The sequence below is a fragment of the Eupeodes corollae genome, chromosome 2 (assembly GCF_945859685.1).
Source record: "Eupeodes corollae chromosome 2, idEupCoro1.1, whole genome shotgun sequence".
Lineage (NCBI taxonomy): Eukaryota > Metazoa > Arthropoda > Insecta > Diptera > Syrphidae > Eupeodes > Eupeodes corollae.
Window position 1 is genome coordinate 109,540,309 of NC_079148.1, and position 17,873 is coordinate 109,558,181.

General features: G+C 33.0%; 1 protein-coding gene across 2 annotated transcripts; it reads right to left on the reverse strand.

Annotated features, from left to right (window-relative positions):
* Positions 1 to 816: 816 nt before the first annotated feature.
* LOC129948521 (zinc finger protein on ecdysone puffs) lies at positions 817 to 16,743 on the reverse strand. Of its 2 annotated transcripts, XM_056059557.1 has the most exons (5): positions 16,505 to 16,743; positions 10,767 to 10,848; positions 10,313 to 10,646; positions 7,144 to 7,364; positions 817 to 2,588 (listed from the first exon to the last, which is right to left on the reverse strand). In XM_056059557.1, the coding sequence occupies exons 2-5, from the start codon at positions 10,775 to 10,777 to the stop codon at positions 1,088 to 1,090; spliced, it is 2,067 nt and encodes a 688-aa protein (XP_055915532.1). In that variant the 5' UTR covers positions 10,778 to 10,848; positions 16,505 to 16,743; the 3' UTR covers positions 817 to 1,087. The 2 variants fall into 2 exon arrangements, with proteins under 2 accessions (XP_055915532.1, XP_055915533.1); XM_056059558.1 differs by lacking the exon at positions 10,767 to 10,848.
* Positions 16,744 to 17,873: the final 1,130 nt, after the last annotated feature.

The window sequence follows — 17,873 nt, forward strand, 5'->3', positions numbered from 1 at the left end:
ATTCTCGTTTTTCTTAATCGCAATTTGACGATTTAGTGTCACTACAATCGTTTTTTCTAATCGCATTTTAACGAATAAGCGTTATTTTGAACGGGTTTCGTTTTTCATAATAACCCCCCTGTTTGCATACAGATCGGGCTAAGTCATAACTTTTTGTTTACTGCAGACCTTCTGCATTGGAAGTGCGTTCACAAATGCATCAGAAAAGAAATGCGATTGTACTAACGCAGATTTTTTGCGTTTATGAATACACCTATAGTCACGGCCGTGCAGGTCGAAGAAGTGATTACAGTGTCAACAAAGCCAAATCGAAAAAATAAGACAACATTTAAGGACACAAATGAAAGAGTTTAATTTGCTTATTTTAATTCATGAATTTATAATTTGTCCAGTGGGTTTGAAGCTGTTTATTTTAGCTTACACGATAAACCTTCGTTCCTCAGTATAATTGCCTTCAAACAACAATTATATTGAAGGCATGGCGTTCTTTTTTTTACGAATGCCAAAAAACCGCATAACGAAACCCATAGAGAGGAAATCGTATGAGATTTGTTCAACTACGAATTTATGGTTTTCTACAGGATTCGTAAGTTTCCGGTTACGATGGAATTCTTGATTTGGTTAAAACACTCCAAACAAAATAACGTATAATACACAAATCCACACGCAATGGAGCACCCAATAATCTCCAAACAGCATCTGAAAAAATGTACGCTTACCCCATTATTGTGATTTCGCTTCCATTGAAAATTCAAGTGAAGCCAATATTCGACTGTTTTTACATAAATTAAATAAAAAATCGACACATTTTTCAAGTTTTTTTCTTTTGTTTACATCTAAGGTTTATTTATTGTTTTTGTTTGCTTGATTTAATTGTTAAAATTAAAATTATAAATTACTAAGTATGTCAGAGAATGGTAAATTTTAATACACGTGCCGTTATTATATTTTTCATAATAATAATACCTTTGCGCATATTTCTATTATGCTTAGAGAAATTAAAATAAAAAAGACCTACTTAATGTGTTTTCTTTTATATATTTCAATATTTTGTAGTCATTTTTTTGTTTTAAATGTTTGTATAAACCTAGTATCGGTTGTAACGACCGCGTCCACGACCTCTGGGCGTCGCTTTAGCGGCTGGTGTTTTCGCGGCAGCGGCTCCCTTTTTTTGGGGAGATGCTTGTGTTGGAGTGGTTGCTGCTGGAGTTGCTGGTGTTGCAGGAGCAGGTGTAGCTGGAGCTTTAGCAGCAGGTTGATCAGCCTTTGTTGGTGTTTCGTCTTTAGCATCATCGTTTTGTGTTTCCATATCTTCTTCTTCTTCGGCAGCTGCGTCGCCATTCTCCTCATCAGCCATCTCTTCATCGGCAACTGCTTCCTTGTCACCGTTCTCAGCCATATCGACGTCCTCATCATCACCGGTGGCTTCTGATGGATCGTACAATTCGTCGTTGGCTTCCTCACCGTTTTCTTCCTTGGCTTCACCTTCGGCTTCTCCGCCCTCTTCCTTCTTGACTTCGGAAGCGGCTGCGGCGGCAGTGGCTTCTTCAATCTTCCTCTTCTTGCGCTCTGTCTCTTCGATGGCAGCGGCAGCCCTCTTCTGAGCAATCTTGGTATCGCTGGACTTATCATTCAGGAATTTCACGAATTGACGGTGGTGAGAAACGGTACGTGAATGTACCTCCACAGTCTTTTCGTTGTCGAAGAATTTGCCACAGATCGAGCATTCGTAGCATTCAAGCTTTGTGATCATACTTGCTCCGACTGGACGGGTCCAGTTGTATTTTGGCAACTTGGCATCGATCTCAACTGGCACATCATCGCCATCGTTGAAGTCTACAATGATGTCTTCAGCATCTTCCGGCAGAGCAACTTCCTCCTCTTCTTCTTCCTTTGTTTCATTCAATTCATCACCCTCCTTGGTTTCATCGGCGGCATCTTCTTCGCCTTCCTTCTTCTCTTCACCCTCTTCATCATCCTTCTTTTCAGCGCCTTCCTCACCCTCTTTCTTGACTTCACCAGCAACGGCTGGGGCAGCAACCTTCTTCTTCTTCTTTTGTGGTGGGCGGACGTCCTTCAATTCATCCTCCTCAGTCAAGATGGTCAAGGTGTTCTTCTTGCGCTCGCCAACCTTAGTGTTCTTCTCGGCGGCCTTCTTCAAATGGTCAGCAGAAAGTAAATGAGAGTCGTAATCGATGCGGGTGGAGAATTCCTTATTGCACTCAGCGCACTTGGGATGCAAGAACTTCTTCAATTGCAAATGTCCATCGGACTTACGATGGGCCGACAAATGACCATGGAAGTTCAAATCACACATGGTACAGTATTCCAAGTTGCGGTTCTTGGACTTGCCCATACGCTTCAAGCGATCCAATTCAACCGACTTCAATTGTTCGGCAATCTTGGCTTCCTGACGGATCATGTTAGCACGTAGACGGTAGCTTTCTTCAATACCTTCGCGCATCATCAAATGAGCACGTCCCTTGATGTGGTTCTCAAATGAATTGGCATCCCACATGTGTTTCTTGCACAAATGACAGTAGAACATGTCGTTGGGTACATTGGCGTAGGGAGATTCCTTGACTTGGCTGTAGTGGAGTAGTAGCAAACAGCATCAGTAGCAGAGATTTTTAAGTGATTCAGGATGAATATTTTTGAATCGAAGGAAAAGTTGAAAGTGAAAAATAAAATATAAAAAAATTAAATTAGTTTTATTTTGATAAAAATTAGAAATGGAAAACGTTTTTTTGTTGAAATTTTTTTTAATACTTTTGATGGATTCAAAATAAAGTCTTTATAAGAATTTTAAGTTAAGCTTTCATCTTTATTTTAACATGTTTTAATAATCATTGTAAGTGTACAAAATCGGATCTCTTAACATTGAAATCAAGAAGAAGTGCCTTCTAAGGGAAAGTTGAGCATGTCCCAATACAAGGAACAAAATTCATAGAATAAAACAACCAGATTGACAAATCATTCATTTACGTCTGAGAGAATGCCAATATCTTCTTTTGTGTGGCCTACAAGTTACCATGCACAAGAAAAATAACATTGAAATTCGTCTTGGTGTTTAGCAAATAGACCCTAATGATGGTATTGCACAATCGAATTGGAAAAAAAATAAACAAAACCTAGGCACAAAAGAAATGTGCTGATCTTGATAAATCGAAATGCACGAAATAAACACTCGTGTTTGAGCAGGATTATAATAATTAATAAGTCAGTGGATAATCATTTTTCAATTACTTTTAATTTATTCACACTAGAAACAACTTTTATAAATTCAATGGAATACTAAATAAATGATTAATTCATTTATGACAGCTGCGACTCCTTTAGAGATTCATTTTTTCAAACGATGTACAAAATTGCGCAAACGGTTTATGACTGTAGATTTATTGAATCAGATTTTAATAAACTAATTATTTGCTGAAAAGCTATGTTAAAAAGAACTGTGTATTTTTCTGTCCACTTTCGCTTCTTAAATTTGTTGAATGGGTTTACAAAAAAGAGCAGCGTTTTGCAGTTATAGTGAACTTTTATCGTGAAATAAAAGAACGCAATTATTAAACAAGGCCTAAAACTTATCGCTTGCCAAGGAAATACTTAAAAAAGCTTCAATAAGGCTCTGCTCAAAATAACAGCGAGATCAAAATGGTTGCTTCCAAAACTAGAAACATTTTTTTTACAAGTTGGGAAAGTGAGTTTCACTGTAATAAATTAGCTGATAATAAACTTCACAAGATACAAAATCTCTTAAAGCCGATTTGGTGAAGACAGTAGATTTTTAGATAGAAATTTTTTTGAATAAGCTTTGTTTAAGTCAAAACTTTTATGGTAATTTTTGTCGTGGCTAAGACTCACTGGAAGTATTTCCCTACCATTTTTTGGTGGTAAGGTGTTGCAGCAAAACACGCATTAATGCTCATTTATTAGAAACCTTTATATGTTTATATTTAAACACAGTTCGAGGGTTAGGAAAATAAGGAAGGATTTAAGACGAGATACCGGTGCGCATTGCCTTTAAGTTCTGAACATCGATATGGGAGGGAAAAACAGAGTTGGCCAAAACATTCCACATTCTTGAAGTGCGATTTAAGAACGAATCTCTATACTTGACAGTACGGCCGAAATCAAGCTCAAGGGTTAATTGATGAGCATTTCTGGAAGTGCGAGTATTTAAGCTGAATCATTTAATGGGTGGAATGCAACTGGCTAATTCGACAGAAAATTGTTTGTAAAAATATCGGTAAAACAACGAAAGACATGAAACATTGCGGGGGTGTTCTAGCTATGCAAATGTTTCGATTATAGTTCTATCGCCCCTATCATTTTGAAAGCCCGTTTTTTGAATTCTATCCAAGAGATTTAAAACTTGTTTTAGGGCCAAGTGTGCGAATTATATACAAGATTTGGACGGATGAAGGCTTTGTAAATTACAGCCAGATCAGAAGGGGTGACAAATTTCTTGCACCGTCGTCGGATAAATCCTAAGCACCTGGCAGCATTTTTGGCAATATCAAATATTTGATCATTACATAAAAGGTGATCCGAGTACTGACAGTTGATTAGTTTCCTGGATGCAAATGCCACTCATCGGGGGTGTGTTAGGCTTTAACGACAGGTGACAGCATTAAGTTTTCGAAGCATTAAATTCTACACGGTTTATGATTCCCCATTGGACAATGCTGTCAAGATCAGAATTTAATGAGCTTATCATACGCTAGATATTTAGCTGATAATTTATCAGCGTTTCCATGTTATTGGAAAGAAGGGACTTGGGTGCTATTGGACTATAGTTGGAGGGAGAGGAGGATTCGCCTTTTGTAGGGATAGGCTGGACAAATGCTATTTTCCATCCGCTCATAATAAGAGACCTGTAGAGTAGAAGTTGACGCAGTGGTTTTGCCAGCGTTGAAGAACAGCTCTTCAGAACAATTGAGGAGATACTATACGGGCCAGCGGATTTGTGTATGTTAATATTTATTTCGTTGACATATTAAGACATAGTGCTTGCTTTAGACAATAAAGAAGGATTTAAAAGGAGAAACAATTTCACATTGGTTTTAAGGTTTTAAATATCAAAAAAGGAGGCAATTCTGACTTGATCAAAGCATTGCACATTCTTGATGTGCAGATAACATAAGTATCTCTATACTTGACACTAAGTCCGAAATTGAGATGATTGGTTAACTGATAGACTTAGATAAAAAGTTTGAGTATCATGGCACAATTTTCGAGGGTCATATGCAAAAGAAACAAGCAAATTATAAAAAAAACCGAAATTTGATGTTCCCGCCCTAACTCAATGAGTTCAGCAATAAGGGAAATATGCGTTATTAAACGGGTGAAAATCTAATTACTTTCACTTCGTCCACAAACAACAACAGAGCAGTTTGCATGCGGGTGGTGTTCCACGATAAAAATCGTCACGTTACTCTGAATGGCCAACGTTATCGCATCACGATAACATATTATATTTGGCTGGCTTAAATTGGTAGGTATAGCCTTAAACGATATGTGGCTTTAACAGCACGGTTATCACAAGTCAAACAGCACATTACAGTAAATTTATTGATTAACATATTATATCTCAAGAAATGGGCCAATCGAAAGTCCGTCTCGTTGGTGCAATTTAACGCTTTTCAACTATTTCCTGTGGGGCTACCTTAAGTCATTGGTTTATGCCAACAAGCCGTCGACGTTGAAAGAGCTCATCATCAAAAATCAGGTCCAACGAAACAACTGCAAATATGCCTACGATGGACATATAAACGAAGTAGAGTTCGGTTCATAAATGTTTAGATTGTACTTGAAGTCGATAATAAAGAGTTTGAACTATCTCAAATGGTTAAAAGAAAAAAGGTTTTCAAGTTTTTATTGGAAAAACCGATGTTATGAAAACCTACTCAGTTTACTCACAGTGGAGAGACAAATATTTCACCAAATGAAGGCTTACATAACGTTGATAAAACATTTAAATTTTGTAATTGGTTTACATCATGAAAGCTCTAAGAACATATCATAAAAGTATCAATCTTGTTGTTCAACAGTAAATCTCCTAGGAAACAAAGGGTTAAGCTAGATAAAGGATATTTAAAGACACTTTAATGAAGACAAAACTTTAAAATTTCATTTTAAAAAATCCGATTTACGTACACACACAAAAAATATAAGTAAATTAATTTCTAAAACATTTACAATTCTTATATAGACTTTTATTCTCAGGCTGGCACACGATCATTATTTTTGTTCTCAATTTGTTTGTAAATATTTTTTTCTGCTTCATAACTGTAGTACATCATAACACAACAACCAACAACAAAAATATTCTAATATTCTTCAACTATGTAATATTGTTTATTTAATAACAAGAAAAAAAAAAGAAAAAGTCCACAAGTTAAGTCATTTTAGATCATCTGTAATCTTAGAGAGAGTAGTCTATACTATATTTTACTTAATGGACGACGAAAAAGAACAATAAAATTATTGTTTTTCGCCCCCAAAACGTATTTTCATTCTCATTTCTCAACACAAATTCTCTTCTTTTCATATATTTTTTCATTTAAAATTGAATTAGATTAATTTTAAAAACAACAACTTTTTTTTTCTCTAGAAAAATAATCGAAATACTTTTCAAACTTTTCAAAAAATGACGTAACACACACAATTTTTATATTTTTTTTAACTATATACTCACGAGAGAGAGAGAGAGAAAGAGAAAAAGAAAAGGAGAAAATAATATTGTTGTTGTTCTATGTATGTTTTCATAACTTGTATATAAATGTAATTGTAAATAAGTTGTAAAAGTAGTACCAGCAATTTTGCAGAAAAATTCACATACATTTCTTCTTTATACAAATTATTTTAAAGATAGAAACAAAATAATTATATGAAAATGTGTTGGCTTTTTGTTTTTTTTTTTATATCCATCAATATAAGAAAATGTAAATTATATAAGATATATGAAATATTAAATAAATAAAAATATTTTATATATATATAAAAGTATATATAAAAAAAATTATCATTATTATTATTGTTTATTATTTGGAAAGAAATTTGAAAATGTTTTTTTTTTTTTGAAATTGATTTTTGTTGTTTTTTTTAAAAATATGTCATTTTTGAAGTGACATTTCTTACCTCTCGTTTTTCTTAGTATTTTCAGTATTTTCACCAGGAGCTGAATCCTTTTTTTTATTGGAATTTTTAGCCAGAAGTTTCTTGGCACGATCAAAGGCATTCTGTTTACGAATACCGCCACCTTGTTTATTGGCTGCAACCTTTGCACCACCACGGTTATTGAAACCTCCTTGAACTCGGCGTTGGTTATTGCGATTGCCAGGGCCAGCTCGATTGACCATCTTTTTATTTTAAACATACATAGTTTTTTTGTTTTGTTTGTTTTTAAATTGACAAAATTCATATTCATAAATATACATGTTTTGTTGATGTTTTGAAATCATTTATAAAATATATCACAAGAGCCACGTGAAATTATTCAAAATTGCACATAACCGATGAAGTTTCGGTTTTTTTGTTTAAATCATTTTCATATGCAGTCCAAGTGTATGTATATTTAGAATACAATATTTAATTTGCGATTGCACAATGAATCAGAGCGCCCAAGACACGTATATATAAAAATTATTATTATTTAATAATACAAAAAAAATGAAAATCAATAAAACATGGGCAGTTTTTTTTTAAAAAATATCACAATTCACACAACAGATTTTTTGGTTTTTTAAAAAACAAATTAAATTAAAAAATTAAGAAACGTGTACAGTTGGATTGGGCGCACATAAACAATTAAGTTTTTTTATAATGTTTTACATTTTTTGTGGATTTGATGATTAAAAACATAGTTTTTATATTTTGTATATAATAATATTTTTTTGTTTTTTTGGTTTTTTCAGCAACAATTATATTTGTTTGCACAAATTTATTATAAATTAATTGGTATTTGTAATAAAGATTGGTCAGTTTGGCGGCAGCGGCGGGCAAGCAATCAAATCGAATCGAATCGTGGTGCAGTATAATAACCGGTGATGGTTGAACATGGTTTTTGACATTTTTAAAGTGTACATAGTTGGAACAGATTGATTTGAAGATCGGTAGGTAGTTGGTTGGTGGAGGAGCCAGGCATCACACACACACACAAACAATAAATTTTGTTTTAAATTTTATCGTGTGTGGCAGATAGTGTTTTTTTTTTTTAATTTTGTGATTTTGTTTTTCGTATGGGGAAATAACAAAAGAACACAATTTTTGCACGGAGAACCAAAAGAGAGAACATTGAAGAGAGAAAAATATTAAGAAAATTAGATTTGAAAATTTTGTTTCATGTTTTTTTTTTTTTGATTAAATACATATTCGTTAAATTCTAAAGAAAAAATATACATCTTTTATGGTAAACTGTTTGGTTTCACTAAAAAACACACGCTGATGTTTGCTAATGCCTATTTTTGAGCGACATCGTTGTTTGCACATGCACAAAGGCCGACATAGATTCGTCTAACTGCTCTCTCACGTTTCTCTGGCGTTATTACATAAAATCTCTCTCTCGGGCTAAAATATTTTTCATATTATTATTATATTTATTGCATTTTCGTTTTATTTTAATGTCAGATGAAATATTTCTTTTTTATAAATGGAGAGACACAACCAAGGTTCTTGGTATGGCTGTGTTCGTTTCGGTTTTGGTGTGGTTATGCGTATTTTAGTTTTTATTAAATTTATATCCCAGAAGACGATATCGTAGGTCAGACGCCATTTGTAGCGACGGCAATACAACGCATCAAAAAACAGCCAAAACAGTTTTTGTTTAGAAAATAACTTATGTCTTACTAAGTAAAATATTTCATTAAAACTAAAGAAAAACAAAGGTGATAATGCACAAAACGAAGTTCGTGCATTACCGAAAGGAGTTTTTTTTTTCTAGAGGTACATACATATATTTTTTTAAAAATCAAAATAAAAAGATAATTACAAATAAAGGAGAATAGTTTTTTTTTCTATGTTCGACTTAAAATAATATTACAAGGACATCATGGGTAGGTCTTTTTAAATGTTTATAGGTTTGAATACAGTATGACATTGGGTGAGTGTAGTTTTAATTTGCAGCCAAGACAATGAAAGGACACAAGCTTATTTTTATTTATGAACTATTTAAAATGTGTAACAAAAGGTTACATCGAAGCCGTCAATCCAGGGGCATGATTATGCGGTTCGCGGCAGATAGTTTTCAATTCGACTCGCGTCGCATTTCCTTATTAACGAATTCGCGGCGAAAATAGTTTTTCCTATATTCCAGTGATTTGACACTTTTGGTTTGGCTTTTTCTTTCAGTGACTTGTAACTTGGTTTGACAACTTTTCACAAATTTTGCTTTGCTTTGATTGAATTTGAGAAATTTGTTTTGATTTATTCAAAATTTTGTTTTATTGTGGATTGTGGTTAAATTATAAATTAAATTGAAATAAAGCTTACTCACATTTTTATATAATTACAATCAAGAAAGAATCCAAGAAATCAAACAGTGAATAATAATAAACAATTTTATGAATGAGAATCCACCAAAAAAAGCTGTCGTAGTTCAACTCGCTAACAAACATTATGACATTTTAAATCCGCCTTCGAATTCGTTAATTGTTTGAATTCAAAACGAAGAAGGCGAAAGCGAGAGCGATAGTTTAAAAATGGCAAACTCGTTAGCAGCGAATCCCATAATGAGCAATGAAGAGATAGATATGATGATTTCAAACGTAAGAGAATCCACAATGAAAAATGAAAATATTTAATAAAACTAAAGGAATAATCTATCAAGTTATTGGCACATAAAGTAAACTTAAAATTTGAAAAGATTTCCAATTGTTAGCAAACCAATTTATGTCAAATAATGTTGGTAAAATACAATGATTTACAAACAAGTTAAGCTCATGAAAAATGTTTGTTTTTTGTTATACAGGATTTGAAGCTAAAAAGATATTGGAGATATCAGAAAACAAATGACCCAATAATCATTTAAAAATGTTGATACTAGAATCGACATTTTTACCAAAGAGAGCTTAAGAATTTATTTATCATGGGCATCACCCTTGCTTGGCTCAAGTCTTCACTTTTGACCATTGTACAAAATGGTAACCATTGTACAAAGAAAAGAAAACAACATCTTCCCATTTTGTCATACTGCATTTGATTTTCTTTCCTTTTTTTTCTCAATATTAATAATTTTAAAAACCAATGATGTCCCTCTCTCACTTAAAGGAAAATAAGTAAAATTTAAATATATTATTAAAGCAATACATACCGGTCCTGGGCGTTGATTGCGGTTACCCGCCATTCCACCACCTCCTCGTGGAAGATCCAACAATGATGGTGGATTTTGGTTTCTGAACAAATTATTGAGCAGATTATTAGCAAGACTAATGGCTTGGGCATTCATGCCTTGACCACCGCCAACACCACCACCACCACCTTGGCGCATATTACCACCTCCGTAATTGCCACCGCCGGCATTTTGGTTATCCCAAGGACTCATATTCATGCCCATGCGATTATTACCACCAGCCATTGGGCCACCACCATAATTACCGCCGAAATTGCGGTTGCGATTGTTGTTACCACGGAATGCCATATTAACGCTACAAATAAAAGAAAAAACAAAATTTTCAATAAGTTATTTGAAGTGAAATCTTAAAATATGTTTTCAAATTAATGAATTTTTAACTTGAAATTTTGAAAATGTATGTTTTTTTTCCTACCTTGGACTCATTTTCTTTTCTTATTTTTTTCTTTTTAAATTGCCAAAAAAATATTATTCTTTTTTGTATTTTTTCAATTAACCTGAAAATAAAACATGGTAGAGTTGAACATGAAATAAAAGTGAATAACCAAAGGTGATTTAACAATAATATAGAATTGCTTGAACAGAATAAAAAAAAATACGAGTGCAAATTATTTCCAACACCTTTATAATATCAAAGACCAAAACCAAGATAATAAGGGGTTAAAATCAAATTGTATAAATAACAATAGTTACAATTTGTATCAGCTTTTTTTTGTATATGTATTTAAAAAGTCACTACCTTAATTTTATTCCAATGATTTCATTTTGTTCGTAATCATTTTTCTAACCGTAAGCAAATAATCCCCAACCCAAACCAAAATGTTGTTTTTCTCTAAAACAATCCTATGAATGTATCTCCGATAAGATAAGACAATAGAATGAGTTTTGAAATTCTACAAAGTTCATTTTTATGATTTATGAATATATATTTCAAGGTAAAAACAAATTGAAAAGAAAGATACGAGGAGTAAGAGGGTAATATGGTCGATAAATGGAAGCTGGTACAGTACAACAGAGAATGTCGCATTATGATACATAAATCAAAATGTTCAACACAATAATGCCTCTACAGCTAAGCACTGTCCTTTAATAGGAATATTTGCCAAATTTAAGTATCTTTTAAGATAAAACAAAAATTGAAAATTAAAGTAAAAAAAAATTGATGGGACAACAGCTTTTATGAAACAAAGTGTAAATTTGCGATCATCCTTGTAGCACATTTATAAACGCTGTAATTGGCATCACTTAAAATGTCAATTGTTCATCATTGGAAAGTTCCATATATTGGATGACCAAACCGTGAAAAAAGGCAATGAAAAGTATTTATTCTAAATTGTTTATAAATTAATTAATTTGATAATTTTCAGGGAATATTTTACCAGCGCACAAATTAAACTACATATTAATAATAACCAGATTAAAATATGAAAGTGAATTTATTGCCGTTAAAAAATCAAAGTCAGTATTATGGAGAAAATTTTTGGAGGAGATAAATGTGTGGCTTCAGATTTGAATTACAATGAGCGTTTTTATTAGCATCACATCCTAGGGCGATGCAAGAAGTATTTCATCCCTTCTGATCTGGCTGTTATCTACAAGACTTACATACGTCCAAAGCTTGCGTATAACTCCCATCTCTGGGCTGGTTCTCCTGCAACTTACTTAAGTCACTTGGATAGTATTGAACGTAGAGCATTTAAATTGATAGATGATAATATCATCATAAGTTCATTTACTTAGCTTGAACATCGTCGTAAGGTCTTTTGCCTGACCCTTTTTTACCGTTATTTTAACGGCGAATGCTCTAGTGAAATAGCCACTTGCATTCCTTCCCTTAAACAGTTCAACCGTAATACTCGCGCTTCCAGGAATGCTTATCAGTATACCCTCGAGCCCAACTTCGGTCGTACTGTCAAATACAGAGATTCGTTCTTTAGCCGTACAACGCGAATGTGGAATGCCTTACCACACTCTTGATTTGCCTAGTCATTGCAATATTCAGGAATTCAAAACCAATGTGCACCGACATCTCCTTTTAAACACTCTCTCCTCTTCCTAGTGCTCACACTGTGTGTAAAAAAAAACATCCATCATAAAGCAAAAGTTGTTTTTTAAACGTAAAACTTTTTTCTCAATCAGCAAACCAGCGATCAGCTGCGCAAAAAAGCAATGCTGCCTAATTACTACCAACAAATTTGACGTTTGTGAATTTACCAAAATGTCTCTCACGTGAATTCTCAATTCCTCAAAAAACCAAAAACGCAAAGTGAGATTTAAAACGAAGAGTTTTGTTACTGAAAAACGTTAATCGTTTTTAATACGGAGTATTTGTGAAATTACGATTACGAAAACCGATTGCAGAAGCGCGTATTTGTAAAATTGAAAGAATATCAATACGAGTGAACATAATGGAGTCTAGCTCCGTTTCGTTCAATTTTTCTCAGTTTCGTTAACTTAAGCAAGAGCGATCCCAGTCGCTCCCCGCATAAGTAAAATTTGACATGTAGATACGTGAGCAAAATTGCATTATGGCTATCGGCAGTAATTTCACAAACTTAGTGAATTTTAGTTGGGTTTTTGACATAAGCTTATGCCTATTATAGTTTGGCCTTTACTGTCAAGTGTCAAACATTATTGTGTTGTAGTTTGGTTTTCATTTTGATGAGGAAGAAAAAATTCAAGTTAAATAATAAATAGGTATAATGGTGCAAAACATACAAAAAAGATATTTCTAATATTTAGGCTTACAACGAATGCTGAACAAATAGACTTGATGGTAGGCGTTATTCATATCTTGACATTTGTAAATAGGTGTGAAGTTAGTTGCGTTTAAAAAAAATATCATTTTTCATTTTTGGCTGTCAACATTTTCTTGATTCCATTTTCGTTTCTCATAATCGCTCTACGCCATGAGTTTCGTTTTTTCTGCCGTTCGTTTCGTATTTCATAATAAGGGCCCTGTGTTGTTTCAGTGTTATAACAAACTTAACAGTAGGTACCTGAACAAAAATATAAAAGCAGACTATACACGCCTTGAGTTTGCGAATTAGTCATTTGCTACTAAGAAATAATTAAGCAGTTTATATTTCTAAGAATTTTTTTAGACGGATTGACAGAGCAAATGAAAATATAAACACAATTCACTATTTATTCTCACCTTTCTTTGCATTTCTTTTCATCTTTCTGAATTGTTCAATAGAGATATCGAGTCATAAAAAATCTCTTCTCATATTTCTGACAACAAAAGTGAGAAATGTTGTTTAAATTTCTGAGAATACGAAAATAACAGATCTTAAAATTAAAAACTGGTCAAATGGGTGTTTTTTTAGGAGTGTGGTTTTCAGACTGGCAATACTTCTTAATGAGTTGGTATTTTTGACAGCTGTCACACTTGATTTATGATCAATTTATTTTCCCATTTTATAATAAATACACTTCAGATCTAAAAATAAATTGAGTGGCGCTACAGTATCACAATGGGCCATTTAACTGGCCTAAGTGTATCCGTTTCCATCTTGGACAGCCACTATAACCTATAACAGTCCGTTGAGAACTTGGGCCTAGTGACTTACAACTCTCAACCAATTTGAGTGTTTTGTTGTCAGGGATAGAGGGGACCTACAGTTTTAAGCCGAATCCGAACGGCAAATTTGGGAAAGCACTTTTCATGACAAGAATTACTCTTGGAGAATTCGTCAATTCCTCGCAGAGGCAGTACCCGCGAAAAAAGTCAAGTCATTTAGTCGGGTGGGTTAAGTCATTTATTTAAAAACAAAAGCTCGATACGATTGGCGCCTTGGAAGAGACTATTCGACGCGTAATTGCGACAAAAAGTGCACGGAAATTTGGCTGCTAGGTTTGAATTTATTTTATCCAGAAGCAACATGAAATTATTTTTACAACTTAATGCCAACCCTTGGCCAAAACATGAAATTATATGTACGTGTTTTATGTATTTGGAAAACAGCTTTTAGAAGGTTAGAACGAACTTACAGGCTCAACCTTGTATGTTTGGTGTTTTAGTTGATTTTCCAAGGATTTTTGGCTCTATTAGTATTTCTTTTAAAAACCACACACAAAATAATGGAAGAAGCCAATCAAAATAATTTTTTGTATGTGATGAAAGTAGATAAAAGACCATGAATAAAGTATTAACAATCACCATTTAATTTGTCTACAACTTATACATGCCTACCTACCTACTACTACCTAATTTTGTTGGCACATTTTTAGGATACTTACTCTCTAAACATATACCTAGGTACAGAAAAAAATCAATTTTTGAAAAAATAGGCTTTCCTCTATCCACCCTTTTCTTCTTTTTTTCATTTGGAAATTTTGCTGATTTTGAGTTACTGACTGCAACATATATAAAACTCTACTTATGTAAAGAAAAAGCTAATAAAACGCAGAATCAGAAACTAGTGCGAAAAGCAAAACACAGCATAATTCACGTAGGCTTTTCGAGCAAACACAACCGTATAGTACACTATACACTCGATATTATATATATATCTACATTAGAAGGTTCTTAAGGGCTCAGAAAATAGATAGATATCATTTAAAAGAAAAATCGAAAGTTTGATTAATGAAACACAAGAATACAGAGGCATATGAGAGTTGGAAATAGATAAAAGAGACATTTTAAAGCCGATCAATCCTTGTTCAATATAACGTACATATTAACATCGAAATCAGAAATGATGCTTTGATCCTTATTTCCTTAAGGAGCAGGAATAGAATTGTGGACACGTTTTTTTCAGAAAGGCATTTAGAAGATAGAACTAGGATTCATCAATCAAACAATTTTCCACTACACTCAATTCAATTCAAGTGGTTTTTCTTTTTTGTTTGTCAGTTCATTCAAATCTCCGAATTCAAAATGGCCTTTTTTCATTTTCTCTTTTGCACAGGAAAACATAATTTACCGGCATATAATTAAACATCTGTGTTGATAGAAAAAAAAATACCTTCCCCTAAATTTGTGCTAGATGTGGGTACATAAGAAAAGCGTCCTTTTTTTGAACACAAGGCATGCGCGCTGGAAATGAGTAAATTATGTATTCAAGACAACAAGAAAGAAAAACACTGCACCATCATCCGGTGTTCGGTGAGTTTAAGCGAAAAAATTTAGGGACTTGAAATAATAATAACGAGACAAAAAGCCTCTCGGCCACGTATAAAATTTCATGGAAAAATACGAAGAATTAGGTATTCATGACTCAAGTGACGAGACACTGATGAAATTCCACCGGCCGGTTTTTTCTACACCTTTATTAAAAAGAACACACCACACCACATGCACTTAAAATAAAAATAATTAATTCAAGAATTAAATGAACAATAAAGAATGACAAAAGGGGCAAAAGAGAGAGAAAATTGGTTATGGCTTAGTTTGCTTTTGCCGCCATCGCCAGCATTTTTTTGATGAATGAGGTCAACGCCATGGCCGGGTATTCGGTCCAGGGTGTTCCAACTGTTATAGAACGAGAATCGTAGAAGTGCGCGGAGAAGGGAAGGCATTTCGTTCTCCTTTTCAATTTTATTTGTTTGCTTTTGCTTGAGAATTGCGATATATAAATGAATACATACAAATGTTTTGGTGGCACATGAAGTGCGAAAAAACAAGACAAAATGGCGCGCCTGACAATGCCGCCCGGTTGCCATTTTTTTTTTCTCTCAAAACGAGAACAGCCTAAATGATGGATAGAGAAAAATCAATTATGCGAAAAAACTTATCAGCCTTGTTCAAAATTATGAAAGAAAAGGAATTATCGTCAAGAGTGGAAAAAAACTTACAAGATAAAAGGATTACAAGTCTTTAGCAAATGACATGTGACTTTTCTTCTTGAGCAGAAAAAAACTTTTTCAATGGTTAGTAACTTTTGAATTGACTGTACTTAGGGCACTAAATCAATGAAAAACCTTGGTTCAAGTTATATAATTAATTCACAAGATCTTCCTTTTCTACTTAATTTAAAAAATACAGCAAATTAAGTTTTATTTTACAAGTTAAACCGACAAAACTAATCCCAAAAGAATTTTATTCTAGAGAAAACTTCCAATTCCAAAATGGCTTCCATCACTGTATTTTACCGGATCGAAGGTTAGAGAACTTAAATTATTTGATTAACCATGCAAAAGAAAACTCACCTTTTTATTTATTCTGTTGTCAGTGTTTAAATAGAAAAAAAATCACTTATTTTGTTTTGAGAATTGGCGTACAATTTTCTCAGATTTACTTTTTTTTAATGTACTTGTCTTATATTTTAGGGTATATATATAATATATATATATATTGTATGCTTGGTTTGGGTATATGTCTATGTATAATTAAAACTTGGATTCACGTCGAACAATCGACCAACCTCTTTCACAGACGATGACGAACTGATGCCAGATGCCGAGACGAGGCGGCTATTTGGTGAAATCGGCTTTTCGAAAATGAAAAAGCAAGATGGCTGTGAAATTGTTTCGAATAAGAGAGGTGCATTTTGAAAGATGGATGTGAAAATACAGAGTGCCACCTGGTGAGGAATAGATGAGCGAGAATAAATAAATGTTTTATTTATTCTTGTTCTAAGGTATTTTAGTAAATATTAATAATATCCTTTAAAATTTCATTAAGTTATTTTGCCAAATTAGTTTTGCAATACAATAAAATCTTTTATTGACAATATAAAATGAAAATTGGATTGCTCTAAGCATAAGTAGATAAATTCTAAACAATTTAATGGTATTAAGGGATAGTACACACTGCTAACAAATTTCGTGAACTTTTTTCGAATATAAATTATTGCAAAAGTTGGACGCAGTGCTCACATTTAAAATAAATTTAAAAAATATAGTTTGAAGAATTCAAACAATAAGCGTCAAACATGCTGGCAACTATTATAACTGAGCTCCTACTTCTCATTTCAATTTAAATCGATGCAAACTTACCCAGGAAATGAATGAAAATCTAATAGACTGACAGCTGAGGACTATAATGATTAACAAATTATATTTCAATTTCGTTTTTTTTTTTAAAGCTTGGATAAACTTTGACAACTGAAATTGGGAATGCTATTTTCGGAAGCCAAACCTTTTATATTGACATACATATAAGCAGTCTCGACTTAAATCTCGATGATGAGCAGTGAATTAAATTTAAACATCTGTCACTTACAATTTTATATTTAGGAAGGAAATCCTTTTCATTTCAAGAAATTTCCTTTACAATACAATTGATAAAATATTGATAAAATACTAGAGAGCATTCGTTTTAATTTCGCGATAATTTTTGGTTTAGTTAAATTAATTTGTTGGGATTAAAAATCTTTAAATGAATGTACATTAAAATGAGTTGTCATTAAAAACTATTTCAAAAAACATCAATGACACTCTATAATTAAATTGCGGTTGTCAAAAGTTTAACACCACTTCAACTTCTGGTGGTATTTTTTAATTTTATTGGAGTTAATATCCTTCTGTAAAAATGCAACAGAAGTGATTTCTCTCAAAACCCCATTGCTAAAAATTA